Genomic DNA, 13,519 nt, shown 5'->3' with positions numbered 1-13,519 from the left:
TTGGCCCAAAAGATTGCTCTGCAAGTGCTTATCAAGGGATTTCAGTTATTTCTTACAAGGTGACTGCAATGCAGATTGTTTGGAATTTCTGCAGTAACAGAAAGGTTAAATATTTTGCACTAGAGCTCAAAGTCAGGCTTGGCACTGACTGAATACCTTCCTAAGCTACTACTGATCTCAGACCATCCTTTTTCTCACTCTAAGTTTCTTTGAAATGCTAGAGGATGCAGACTTCCCTGCTAAAGCACATATAACTTGAACCATTTGAAACCCCTCTGCACTGCTTTACAAAAGCCATGGGAGACAAAATCCCTGAATAATAGAATATTGATGGGGAGGGGAAAAAAAATCAGGAATCAGAAGCCAATTTCATTTACAGGCCCTGTTATAACTTCTAAAATGTCTGCAATAGGGCAAAACACCAGAGCCCTGCAAGCAAAGCAGCACTATGAAATAAAGACAGCAGACAGTGAAGGAACAGAGGCTGTAATGTGTAGTCAAGGTGCCAGGCTGGCTTTAAATAAGCTCACTCAGGTCCCAGAAGTAATATAGCCATGACAGCAGGGAGCTCAATTTGGGAAAGCTGTCTGAATGCTGAAAAGAGCTGAACCCAAGTTAACATTTTGACCTCTCCATGCAGGAGAGGTTTTTTTTAGACTTTCAAGGACAGAGAAATTTCATTTTAAAAATGCTTTAAAGGGATTGAAAATAAACCAGGTAGGCAGTAATCATTATCCTCTTCCAGCTGTAAGTTTCATCCATTTCAGTTCAAACGCAGAATTATTTGTATATATTGAAAAATTTTAATTAAACTCACACAGCAGTTGTGGTCAGTATGTCAGATTGCCATGATTAACTTATGAGGCCAATACAAATTATGCCCTTCGTCCCAAGTCCTAAAGCAAAGTTATTGCCTAAGAAGCTTTTACTACTGAAACAGCTTCAACTTAAAACCAGAAGCCCTCCATGAGTGTTATTTCAGAAACAGGTAACCAAAGAGTCAAAATTTACAAACAGATATTACTTTCCTCGTGCAAGGTAGCCGAAGTAAACATGACATCTGCAGGAAAGCAAATCACAGCTCTTTCAGACTGTAAATTGTAAACAAACCTAAAAATTGAAGGCTAGAATTCTAACACGTTTAGATTACAATTCTGAATCAGCACAATGCCCAGATCTCCTGCTTACAGAGGCAGATAAAATCCAGGGCATCAGCTCCCATTCATGAGCAAAGAAGTACTTAAGAGAGGTGGCAAAAAGCGATGATGGAAGCACATGAACAGAAGTGGTCATGGGCACCACATCCTTCCAAAACATCATGCTTCTTCATGAATTACAGGTCAAACAAGCAAAGAGGTCTAAGGGTGCATCAAATTTCAAAAGTTAACCTGTACCAGACATTTCTAGTAAAATACACTCAAACACAACACATTCACATATTAAGTATCTTCAAAAAGCACAAGTGATCAACTCTGTGCTAGGTCAGTGCCATGACCTTTAATGAGTCTAAGAGAATAAAACAAAGCATATTTTCTGAAGCGGTATTACACATGAACAGAACATTTACATTTTCATCTCTATTTTGAAGTGCCAGATGGACATAAATAGAACTGGAAATTGTTTAATGTTTCTGTGAGTTCTCCCTGTGAATGCAATCCTGAAAGGCATAGCTGATTCATTTTGCAAAGACAGAGAAAAGAAGGTAAAAAATCCTACAAACATCCTTTTGTTGCTTACCATGAACTGTCTTTTTATTTTTATATATTAGAAGTGTGACCTTGGTGGTCCCCTGTGTGTCAAAATGAAGTAGGCTTAAAAGCTCAGTCATTTATGATCTGATTTAAAACCCAAGTTCTAAAGAAAATAATTATATTTTGCCTTTAGGGTAATACTGGGGAGAAAAATAAAAATTAAAAAAAACACAACAAAAAATCCAAAACCAAAACCAAACACAAAGAAAAAACACACCCTAAATGTAATAAAGCAATATCAAACATGGAAACCAGCAACAAATGTCTAACCAGGTGTGCTTCCCACCACTTTTAGAGGTTATTTTATCTTTTTGGTAGCCTGTAACAAGGCCTTGAGCAAATCACATTTGTAAAGGATAGGTGTGCCTTTGTTTTCATGCAGCAGAGGAAGGGGGACATAGTGGTTTAGTAGTAGTTATTACACAGAACACATATAATAATAATGTTCTGATACATAGAATATTTTGCATGTTATTCTAACCATTCATATACAATAATTAATATAGGAAAATTGTTTCATTTGTATTAAAAACAGGAAGTCACTGAAACACCCAACACCTACAGCCCTACACTGCTAAATTTATCAAATATAATGTATTGACTCCTCTGAATATGGGACATATACAAGTTTTCTCCAGGGTCAAAATAATATGTGGCAATTATTAAACCTTTACTCTTAGAGAAAAGTAAGGGGATTTTGATGAACATTTATAAAATGCATTAAAAATGGTTAAATTAAAGAAGATGCAGTAATAGTTGCACAATGCTGTACTGATAATAGCATCACAGTATAAACACTTGGAATGAATTTATTGTCAATCTAACTCAACAGTTGAGAAATAACCTTAAAAGACTTGTTTCTTTCACCAATATCACTTTGATTTAAAATTCAGATTACTCAAAAGGGAGTAATTTCCTGTTTCATTTATGCAAAAATAAGGTGACAGACTGACAAAAGGGTATTTTTTCTGCATATGCAGATACAGGTGCATATAAATCACCCTTTGTCAGGGCAGGAATTCTGCAAATATGTTCGACACTTATTAAAATATCTAATAAAGCATCTCTAGACATTGTATTTCACTGCACTGAAAATAAATTAGCAAGTGCAGATATGTCTGCTGTAACCCCTTGAGTAGTCATAAGTGAAAACACCCTTGTAAATTGTTTCATTCTTTTACTGATATGACTGAAATTAGTTTTATAATTGATGTTAAAGACATGAAATTGCTTTGAAGCATTAACAGATTGATCATCTAAATAAATATTAGAGTCAAGAGAGACTATGTCATTTTGTGTTCTACTTTTCTAACTGAAAATTATTCTCAGGCTAATTGAAAAATAATGTAAAGAGACATTTATTCTTGTTAATTTTGAGATGGGTAGAACAACTTATTGGGAAAATTCCATTTATATTATCTCCAAATACAGACAGAGCATTTATGCCAGTTCCTCCATTAACCATATGAAACACAATCTTTACAGAAGAACTCATGCAAATGGATCACTCTCAGATTCTAGTGTGCAAATGCCTGTGTAGTAACCTTGTTATCAAATTGGGAGTGCCACAGAGCTAAGTGAACTCAGAAAGCTTTGCAACCTAAGTTTATGGTGCATATGAATATGCACTATAAAGGTATGCAAAAACTGATCATACCATTTTTACTACTGGCATATTTTTGTCTCCAAGTGGCTAAGACCTTCAAATAAAACTATTCATGATACAAAGGATGAGAATAATTTACCAAAAATGTTACCAACAAAAACTTCAGATTCTGGTCTACACATTTACAAAATCTTCAGCTGCAGCTAACCTAGTCTGTACAGAAAAACTGATTACATCCTCATTATATTTACTCAAACTTTTTTATATCCCTATGATTATGATTGATTTTTTTTTTCTTCTTGCTCATCTTAAATTTTCTTTTAGCAGGCAGCCTTCCCAAATCCTGATTCTGAGATCAGTTTTCATGAATGCTCTGTCAGAGCATCCAAAACAAGTAGACTATCAATATATTTTGAGGAAAATGACAGGCATCAGCTTCTCAAGGAAAAAAAAAAAGGATGAAATGCCTCTGAAATTACACCCTTGAAAATTAAGAGAAAAGAAAGACAAAGCAAACTCCCCCTTACACACACAGAGCTTATAAAGGCACCTACCTACAGGCACAATGACAGCAGCTGTAGCATCTCAACTCTATCAGTCATAATCTAGAACAGTGCCAATTTCTATTAACCAAGCAATAGAGGAACTAAAATTACTGCTCCTGCTCTACTCAAGTCACTCCGGCTGCTCCAGCGCATTTTGATGGCTTAATTAGGAAGATGGTGAAGCACATGTGTTTTTCCAGCCAGGTTCATCACAAAGGCCACATCATCAAAGCACAAGAGTTGTGTCTTCTACAGCTAGATTAAAAATAGGGATTTCTTCATTAAGTGTCTTGCAGCTGACTGTGCCTCTTGATTTGTCTCTGTCTATTCAGACAATTAAATAAAGCGTCATGCTTTATTTATTTCGTCTTAAAGGCTGATAAAGAAGCTGTGAATTGAAGTACAGCTGGCAATCTTTTTATTTATTAAGACCTCAGTGTACACAGTGGCAATCTCAGGAAGGCAAGGCACGTGCTGGGATTTTTTTTTCTCCTTTTTAATATATGTTCTCTTTGCAGGCACAACATCTCACCTAATAGGAATTAGAAACCTTTGTCATCCTCTCCAGCAGCGAGAGGAGCCAGAAAAAAAAATAATCACAAAAAGCCCAAAACAATTAAAAAACAAGACAAAACTAAATCTACCAACCAACAGGGAAAACCTAAGGTCAGACAAAAAAAGTCCACAACTGCAAAATCTGAGTAGACAAATCTGAATGCTTTGAAAAAGATAAATAAATGACAAAACTGTAAAAATTAGCTAGCATATAATCAAGTCAGAAAATAATTAAAATTTGGTCACAATACTCCAGCTTAATCAAAAAAGACCTATTCCCTTTTACTTCTATCAGCAGGGATGGATGACTAAAGAAATTACATGATTGTTATGTAGGTATATTAACTGAAAATATTATACAAGATATACTACATGCTTTTCATTTCCTGATAACAAGAAATTATCATCTCTTGTGTTATTAAACGATCTCATTTGTATAGCCATAATGGAAATTATGCATGGTAATGTCATACCATGGAAACACCATAATATTTCCTTGATAACAAATACATTGTATCACAACATAATGGGATCTAGCCTTAGTCCATGAATATTAGGAAATTTTTAAAATATTCTACAAAGAAATATGACATACTGCTCTGCATTTCAAAGAAAGCTGAATGTTCCATGAGGCAAGATGACTTCTCAGTCTTAAGAGCGACTAACTGATAATTGTATGTCATTATGCATATTTACAAAGGCACATGCACCCAAAAAGCAGTGATGAAATGAGATGATCTCAGGTGCTAGTTCTTTCTTTCTTCAGGAGGGTTAAGGATGGCCTATGTGCTTTGCAGGGATAAGAGAGAAGCAAGAGACAGATGTGAACGCAAACATGGTCTTTATGAGAGCAGAGATTTCAGATTTTTTTAATTTCTTAACTCTTTTTATTTACTCAGCCTAAATAAAACCCTTCCTTAGGAGCCAAAATGTGAGTGGTGCTTGAATTGGGTTTTGATTTACATTTCCAGTTCTGAACTGACAATATTCTGTCCATTTCAAGTTAAATGGATGTGCATGATAGAAGCACATCTTTCTACATGTTCCTTGACCCCAGCAAGGCCTAAACTGTCTCTCTATTCTCCCTTAATGTGACCTTGACTTCCACAACCTACAAACTTGGTGGCACTTACAAGTGGAAGCAATACATTAAATCATCCTCCCTTGCTACACATCACTTACAGATGCATTTGTCACTGCTATATTAAATTAGGATCACAAAAATGTAATTTACGGCCAAGAGTGACACTTGATAAAGCCTGTGAAAACAAAATTACCAGAAAATGTGCAACAAAACACAGTACTTCTTTCCACTCCAATCTGTCAACAAGAACAGACCCTCCATGAAAATCCTCTCTAAAGCAGAAGTTATGTGATAGAAAGTTAAGAGCATGTCATGATGAATCTGGGAGCCTGGTTGGTGAGCTGGATTTGAGCTGGCACTGTGCCCTTGACCTAGGGAAGCGTACCAACATTATGGGATGCTTGAGGGAGAGCACAGCCAGCAGGGCAAGGGGCAATGCGCTCCCTCCTGTTGTTTCATGAGTGCACATGGAAGGAAGAGAAAAACAGTGCATCCAGTACAGACTAAATGATTTCCATGTGCCTTCCAACCTGATGACTTCCCTGATTCCATAGGTGTTCCTACCTCTGGGCTACTCACTTCAACTCATATCTAAATGTATATATTAAATAAAAATATAGATAATGTTATCTTTGTTTGGGCTCAGATTTAAGGACAGAAATAGAAATTGCACAGAATTTGAGGACTCATTTTTAAAAATCTGACTCTTAAATCGTATCCTTTCTTCTCCAGAGTTAAGATTATTCAGCAATTCATAGCTCAGATAAAGTTGCACATTCTCAGGTACAAAGTATTTGTTATGCTTTTTTTTTTTTTGCTTTTGTCCTTACCTTGTTTTCCCTGTGGCTTAAAAATCGAGCTTTGGAAGGCTTACTGACTCATTTCACAATAGTTACCAACATCACTTCACTTTCAAACACTAGAAACTTGTAACAAGAAACCCTGAAGCCCTGCCAATGTTTTTCACTATGAGTTTAGCTCTTGCATCACTTGCTCAGAAAAGGTGAAAACTACCCTGAAGTACCTCCCAACTGAAGGAATTTAAATTCATATCCACCACTGTTCAAGAAGTGCCAAGATGACTCAATTTTCTTAGCTCAATGAAGCTTCAGTCTTCCTTTACATCTTCATGATCAGGGGCTTACATGAGATTTAGGCATTCAATTCTCTTTGACTCGCAGCCTATGCCAAAAGACAGCATGGGTTGGTTGAGTTTGGCTGAACATTGCCTTTTTTACACATTATTCGCAGAAAAAGACCTGTGTAACCACAAAACTAGCTCAATTCTATCCAATGCCTTGTTCAGTCCTTGACAGATTTATTTTGAATATTTGATTGAAAATCCACTCAGGCTCTTCAAAAGTACAGAAAAATTCCTTGAACACACATTACAAGACCCTGGTATTCCTAATGAAGCAGCAAATTAAGATCTTTCAGTGCTAGGAAACTTTTATTCAATATACCTTCATTGGTTGCAGAGAAATTAGAAGAAGGTGGAATTCCTTGTTAAAATGTATCAAACAGACCTATAATTCCTAAGTATATTTTGTCAACAAGTTCAGTAATGTTACAGGTCAAAAACACAAATCTTTTTTTCTCTAGCCAGATGACGAAGTTTTGAGTACTGAAAAGTTCACAGCAATTAAAAAATAAAAAATAGACACCAAACAATTTAGTTACTGATGTTACTGAATTATGATTGACTTGACAAAAGCCCTAATAAAGGAGTATTCAGATTCCAAAACAACTGCCTCTTTCTCACTGCCTTTAAGATGCTATGGTAAGCAATCTGCATTTATGGGAGTTGCTTTAGGATCAATTGTCTCCTGATCCAAACAGGCAAAAAAGGCAGGAGGGTGAATTTATTTCCTGCAGTGCTTCAGCAATAAGCCAGTAAGTATTAGGGAAAAAGAAACTTAAAATATTACTTTCAGCCCCAGGAAAAGTCAAATCCTGAACTGATCCTCCTCAGTAAACTTCTGTGGTTGCCAAAGAGAGTTGTTTTATGGTTTTTTTTACACTTACACCCATGAATAATTTCTCACGTTTATATTTCATGATGTACATTTTGTATATCTTATGCTATATATCTGCATTTCTTATAGAAAACCTATTTTCTGGAGAAACAGTGAACAGTAAACCATAGATGTCCAGAAGCTCTTCTCAAAAATCTGGGCTCAAAACAGGTATTTTCTTTCTCTTCCTCTCTGTAAAACCTATAGACAATTCTGTTGCAAAAATATTATAATCTATCAGAAGCATTCATTTTTTTTTTCTTTGTTTTCAGCATTGCTGACAAATTCGTCATGTTTTTTACAAGGCTTTCTTTGTGCAGGTATCTCTGTGAAGCTCAAGGATTGACACCAAGCAGCACAAGTGGCATCTGCTCCAGTTCTGATGGAGAGATTTCCCACAACACTCACTCTTTGGAACCAAGTTCCAAACCCAGCAAATTCAGCACGAATGCTCCTGTTCTCTCTATTAGTAGTCCAAAAATTCGTAATTTTGCAGTATTGATGTCAAAAGAAAAATAAATCTGTTCAAATTATTAACATTTTTTGCTGTATGTCATGTATAGTTCTGGGGTTTTTTTTGTTTTTGGCTTTTTTGACAAACTGGTAACTCTAAAACACTTCAAAGACTTAACTGAAAACACAGTGCTCAACACATGCATCTAAATATAATGCGGCATTAGTTAATGCCATGTTTTCTTAGATCAGTGCACTTTAAAATCAGCTATCAAGTTTTCCAGCTTTAAAATATGCAGAGCAACTGGCAAGGAAAAAAAAAAAAAAAAAACAATCACATCTTTCCCAGATAATGCTCAATCCCTGATTAAATAAAGATGTGCCAAGGCAGAGATACTTCATGCCTCAGGAGACAGCCATGGTGGAATTGTGAGTGTATTTTATATGTGAATTAGAGGTAAGATGTAATGACATGAGATGAAAGGCTCAGCCATGATTTTAATAAAGGGGGGAGACAGCGCTTCCCTGTGGACCCCATATGCAAAGGAGTGAGACTCAACAAGAATATATGAAAAGATTCAACAAAAACTACAAATGCTTCAAAGTTATAAGGCCACTATTAAAATTCACCACATTTTAGTGAAGCTGAGTATTCCAGATCTGAGGGTAAGCTCTAACACATTTCTGATAAATTTAATTTCATATGAAAAGCTACATCATCAGTAAGGCTGGAATATTTTCAATTTTCAGATAAAACACAATTATGTGTTTTGAAACCGTAACATTTCATTTTTAAAGGTTTCTAATAACATAATCTAAAAATAATTCCCTGTAATTTGTTATTTTAAAAGTATGGTTTTAATTGTAATAAAATATCACAATTTAGTAGTATTACTATAATAACAGACATTTCAGCTGCTTAGTACTTTCAGCATTGCTCAGGAAAAGCTATTACCTATTGCTCTACTGATTTTTTAAAATTTTTTTATGGCTGCAGCAGAATTCTAAAGAATCATTATTTAATTTTCTTTCATTAAATATGGGAAATAGTTTGAGATTTTTCACAGTTCTCTCTCTTTCTGTACATTAAAAAAAAAAAACACATGCCTTTGTAAGGAATAGACATGAAAAGAGCAAAATGAATGGGATGAACTGCTTAAAGGAAAAAAATAATCCTGCTTTATTTGATCTTTTGTGATAATCACACTCCTGGCCCCCTGCCAGCAAGGCTCAGCATGCTGATGTCTGGCCAAGTACAGTAATCTCTTGGTTCAAGTCTGAGGTCTGTGATGAAAATTACAAAGCAGGGGCAAAAATCAAAATGCCACCTGTGATTTTATTCTGAAACTAATTTGATGGGAAAAGTAATACAATGAAAACAGTCTTTTTAGTCAAGACTATGAAACTATGACTAAACTGAAACCAAGGGAAGTGGATGGAGGTAGCTATCAAGCAAATACATTCGGATCTGCAGGCATTCCTTTCAAAACGAGCAGTAAATGTCTTTGTGACAGGTAAATTGCTTTGAGATTATGTTTGAAGTCCGAGGTCAAACTTTTAAAATGATAATTTTAACTTGCACCTTCCTTTGTTCTGGAGTCTTTCTGCATTTGCAAACCAACAAAATCAGGAAAAATCCCCCAATAATTTAATTTCCTTATTTTCTGTGAACCACTGTACAATACAGGCAAACAAACAAATCCTTGAGGAAATGTTTTTTTCCTTTCTCTTTTCCTTCAGAAAACTGTATTTGAGCTAGTTGCTCAAAGATACGGGGAAGAGAATTGTATAGCCACAAAATTCTGTATCCGCAACGTATTCAACTTAGAAATTAAGCCAGTAAAGTCTTCTACATCATTATTCAGATTGAAACCAGAAAAAGCAACCAGTAAAATCCAGCACGCCACTTCTTTTCCTATATAGTTGTGTTTTCCTGAAAGGTGTATGTCACTAGCAGAACCGATCAAAGTTTGGTTAGATTTTGCTTTACAAATAACGAAAATTTTTCAGAATTACTTGGAAGCTGCTTTTAGAGATTTGTTCTTAAACAAAAACCCAATACAAAGCTTTGTTTCCTTTGTGTTACTAGAACAAACTTACTATTTGGTGAAGTGATACATGTTCCCTATTTTACCACCAACCTTCTTAATAACTTTGTACAGTATCTTGCCATTTGTACACACACTACCCTTCTCTGAACTGGTAAGAATTACCATATGCAAGCACCAGGACAAGCCCTGGTCTCTGGGCCTCACTGAAACACTGCATTTCAGCATTCCCCAGCTGCTATTTTGCTTTTCTTCAGGAAGGTTCTCTACAGATTTCCAGTTCTCTTTGATATTCAAGTCTGTTTCTGCCCTCTATATCTTCCCCCCACCAACTGTGCTAATCAAAGGAATGCTTTAATAGCCACCTTAACCTTCTCATATTTTCATGCCACTCCTTTTCTATATTTTCCTTTGCAGTCAAAAAAATCCAAACATCGCAGCACAGACAATATAATTAAATTGCAAATTCTGTGTGTTACGCATGCAGATAGGCTCACAACTTCCTTAACTCAACACATACACACGTTTTAACATCCAGACAGAACTTCAGGTATATTCATGCACATATTCACATGGACAGCAAAAAAAACCATGAGCATTTATGTTTAAATAAAAGGCACCTACCTGGAATGAGCTGGCCCAGTAACTGATGGCATCTGGAAAGGCTGAATACAGCAACTACAGCCAGAAAAGGATAATGTTTCCATTTCATGATGTGTCCCTCCTTGCATTACACCAGCTCAGCAGCACTACCAGTAAATGTCACCTGAAATACACCATGGAAATAAGAACAGAAGAATTAATGACAAATTGAGGTACTAATAAATGTTTTTGTCCAGATTAACTCCACGAAGTGTGCTGGTTTCAATACAGCTTTAGCGATTAAAACAATGTTAAATTATCTAATAGCTAGGCCGTGGAAAACCACAAACAGAATACTAGCTATCCTTGCAGAGCAGACAACCCCAAACAAGATGCTCTAAAGGGAGACACAAGGATCCCCATAGTCCACATACGTGTTTTAAAGTGCTGCATGTTGTTCGGTTAAGTTATTAAAGAAATTGCTCACTTCAGCAGGATAAAGTACATGTTTAATCCATCTCAGAGCTGGAAATACTTAAACTCTTGCACAAGTTGGAACCACAGTCAAGGCTATTCAACTCACCATGAAAAGAGGGTTAAAACCTCTCTTTAGTCTTATGAAAGTATGTTTTGCTGAAGGAGAATTAGGGATAATTTTTCCCAGTAATAACTTGAACAATTAAGACAATATTCTGGTGAGTTTTTATGTTCTTAAGGGCAGAAAACTTTCACCTGATTGACAGGAATGCAATCTTATGAAGGGAGATAATATTTTGAATAAAAAACCTCAAAATATTTTTAACCAAAACATGACTTTTAGGCGCATCACTCTGACCACCGCATCTGTAGATTAAAAAGCATTCACAGCTCCACTGGTGCTTAAAAGCCATCTCTGCTCATCCTACTTATTTGTTTACTCTTCACCTACATTAGTGCTTAGTATAGACTCGTTCAGCAATCATGGAATTGTTGGGGCTGGAAGGGACCCCTGAAGTTCCTCCAGTCCCATCCCCTGGCAAGGGAGGGTTACCTGGAGCAGGTTACACAGGAGTGCATCCAGGTGGGACTGGAATGTCCCCAAAGGGGGAGACCCCATGGCCTCCCTGGGCCTCAGGCCTTGTTTCCAGCCTGTTCCAAACAGCTTTCCTCTTAAACTTTCTAAAATATATATGGTGTTTTTCAGATGATCTCAGTAGATTTCTAAAAGCAGTAAGACGCTTTTTAGATAATTAAATAAACAATCTGAAATATGATTGCTTCATTTCAGATGATTTATTTTGGGGGAGGTTCTTTGAGTGTTTTGGTTTTTTTTAAAGGGGCTTTCTCTGAATACCACCCCAAATGCATATGAATGTAACATTCCATATATTCCAGAGTGTCTGGGGTTCATGACAACATCTTGATGGTCAAAAGACACATTGTTTTAAGTGTCTGCCAAGTTATGAGATGCGCCAAATTGCCTGACCCTAACCAACAATTAGAGACCACCAAGCAACTGTAAATCTGACATACACTGACACAATGAAATCTACTCCAGCAATAAATAATTATGTTAGACCTTAATAACTTTACAACTACACTTCTTATTTCACTCTCCTTGTTGTTCATGTATACTCAGAGATGGCCAGTTTGGATGATGAATCCTACATTATTTAAATGCCAGCAGACATAATTGCAATAGTGAAGAAAACCACAGTGACACCAGTCACTTGTTCATGCTGTTGGGACAGAGGAGTTTCATCTCTAAACCTAATACATATTTAATGACTACAGACTGAAGAGTTGCATGGCTACTGGGAGCACTCAGTGCAACCTGGCACTTTCGGATGTTCAAAAACGCATCAATAAGTTGCATATGAACAAAATCAATCTCAAACACATGTTGCATTTTACATTTGCTTTTTGTGTTGCACCTGTGCCTCTACTAGCTTAGTAACTATAAATAATAATACTCCATTTCCTATTATAATTCCTTGTGCCTTGCAACATATTTTACTTTTTTTTTTCTCTCATTTCAACCATACTGCACACAAAAACTTCCTGTTCCTTCCATTCTCATTCTTTTAATTTCCCCTATCACTCATATGGCTGCTCTTCTGTTGCAAACAGCTTGACAGCTCTTAATGGCAGAGTTAACTGCAATTAATGGCCAGGGTGTTACATGCTGCTCTAAATGCTGTTCATGGTAGGGCTCCAAGACTGAAATTTGGAGGCTCAGGCCCTTAAAACACCCATCTCTTTCTGTATACAGTAGTATAAAGCTGTTTACTACTTTGGTTTCTGTAAAGCTATTTACTACTTTGGTTTCATACTCCCATTGTTTCTTCACTTTCTGTGCAAACACAAGACCAAATGTTGCTTCTAACACAAAGATGAGGATGCAGCCCTTTGATTTTTCTTCTTCAAACAAAACCAGGAAAATAACACCTTCAGTTCAAGATTTACTTTGCCATTATGTGAAGTAAAAGAACACTGAGGTGAAGGAGGAGAGTTGAGCCAAGGAAAGACAAGAAAGGTAGGAGAGGGAGGGTTTTAATTTTTGTCTTTTTTCTCACCATCCAACTCTATTTTAATGAAAAGTAAATTTTGCTCTTTAGCCAAGGTCAACTGACCCCCAACAGTAAAGTTGCAGGGAAGAGATGAACGCCAGGAACATACCTGATGGCACTCACCTCCTCTGAGAAGGTATGCCATGCACAAATCCAATATTTTGTCTTTCCTTACCTCTCTCTTGAATTTATTTAACTGGTAGACTTTGATTTCTTTTTAATCTGTGTCTGTGACAGAGCTCCGCAGGGAGCTCTGACCATGAATGCTTGGCTGTTCAGTTAAAAGCTTTTTCACCCTCTTATTCTGCTTGTAGGCTTATGTTTGAAATAA

The 13,519-nt window shown here is 36.3% G+C and overlaps 1 protein-coding gene across 1 annotated transcript in view; it reads right to left on the bottom strand.

Moving 5' to 3' along the window:
- The window catches only part of ROBO1 (roundabout guidance receptor 1), a 680,236-nt gene that overhangs the window by 580,667 nt on the left and 86,050 nt on the right, over window positions 1-13,519 (bottom strand). Inside the window, exon 2 of the mRNA XM_054270279.1 lies at window positions 10,682-10,823. Coding sequence (XP_054126254.1) covers window positions 10,682-10,769 — 88 coding nt within the window. The 5' untranslated portion in view covers window positions 10,770-10,823. The remainder of the gene's footprint in view (window positions 1-10,681; window positions 10,824-13,519) is intronic.

Source organism: Melozone crissalis, unplaced genomic scaffold (assembly GCF_028551555.1).
Source record: "Melozone crissalis strain CALT ecotype California unplaced genomic scaffold, PUWL_Pcris_2 ptg000009l_1, whole genome shotgun sequence".
Taxonomy (NCBI): Eukaryota; Metazoa; Chordata; class Aves; order Passeriformes; family Passerellidae; genus Melozone; species Melozone crissalis.
This window is presented reverse-complemented; position numbering and strand designations above follow the sequence as displayed.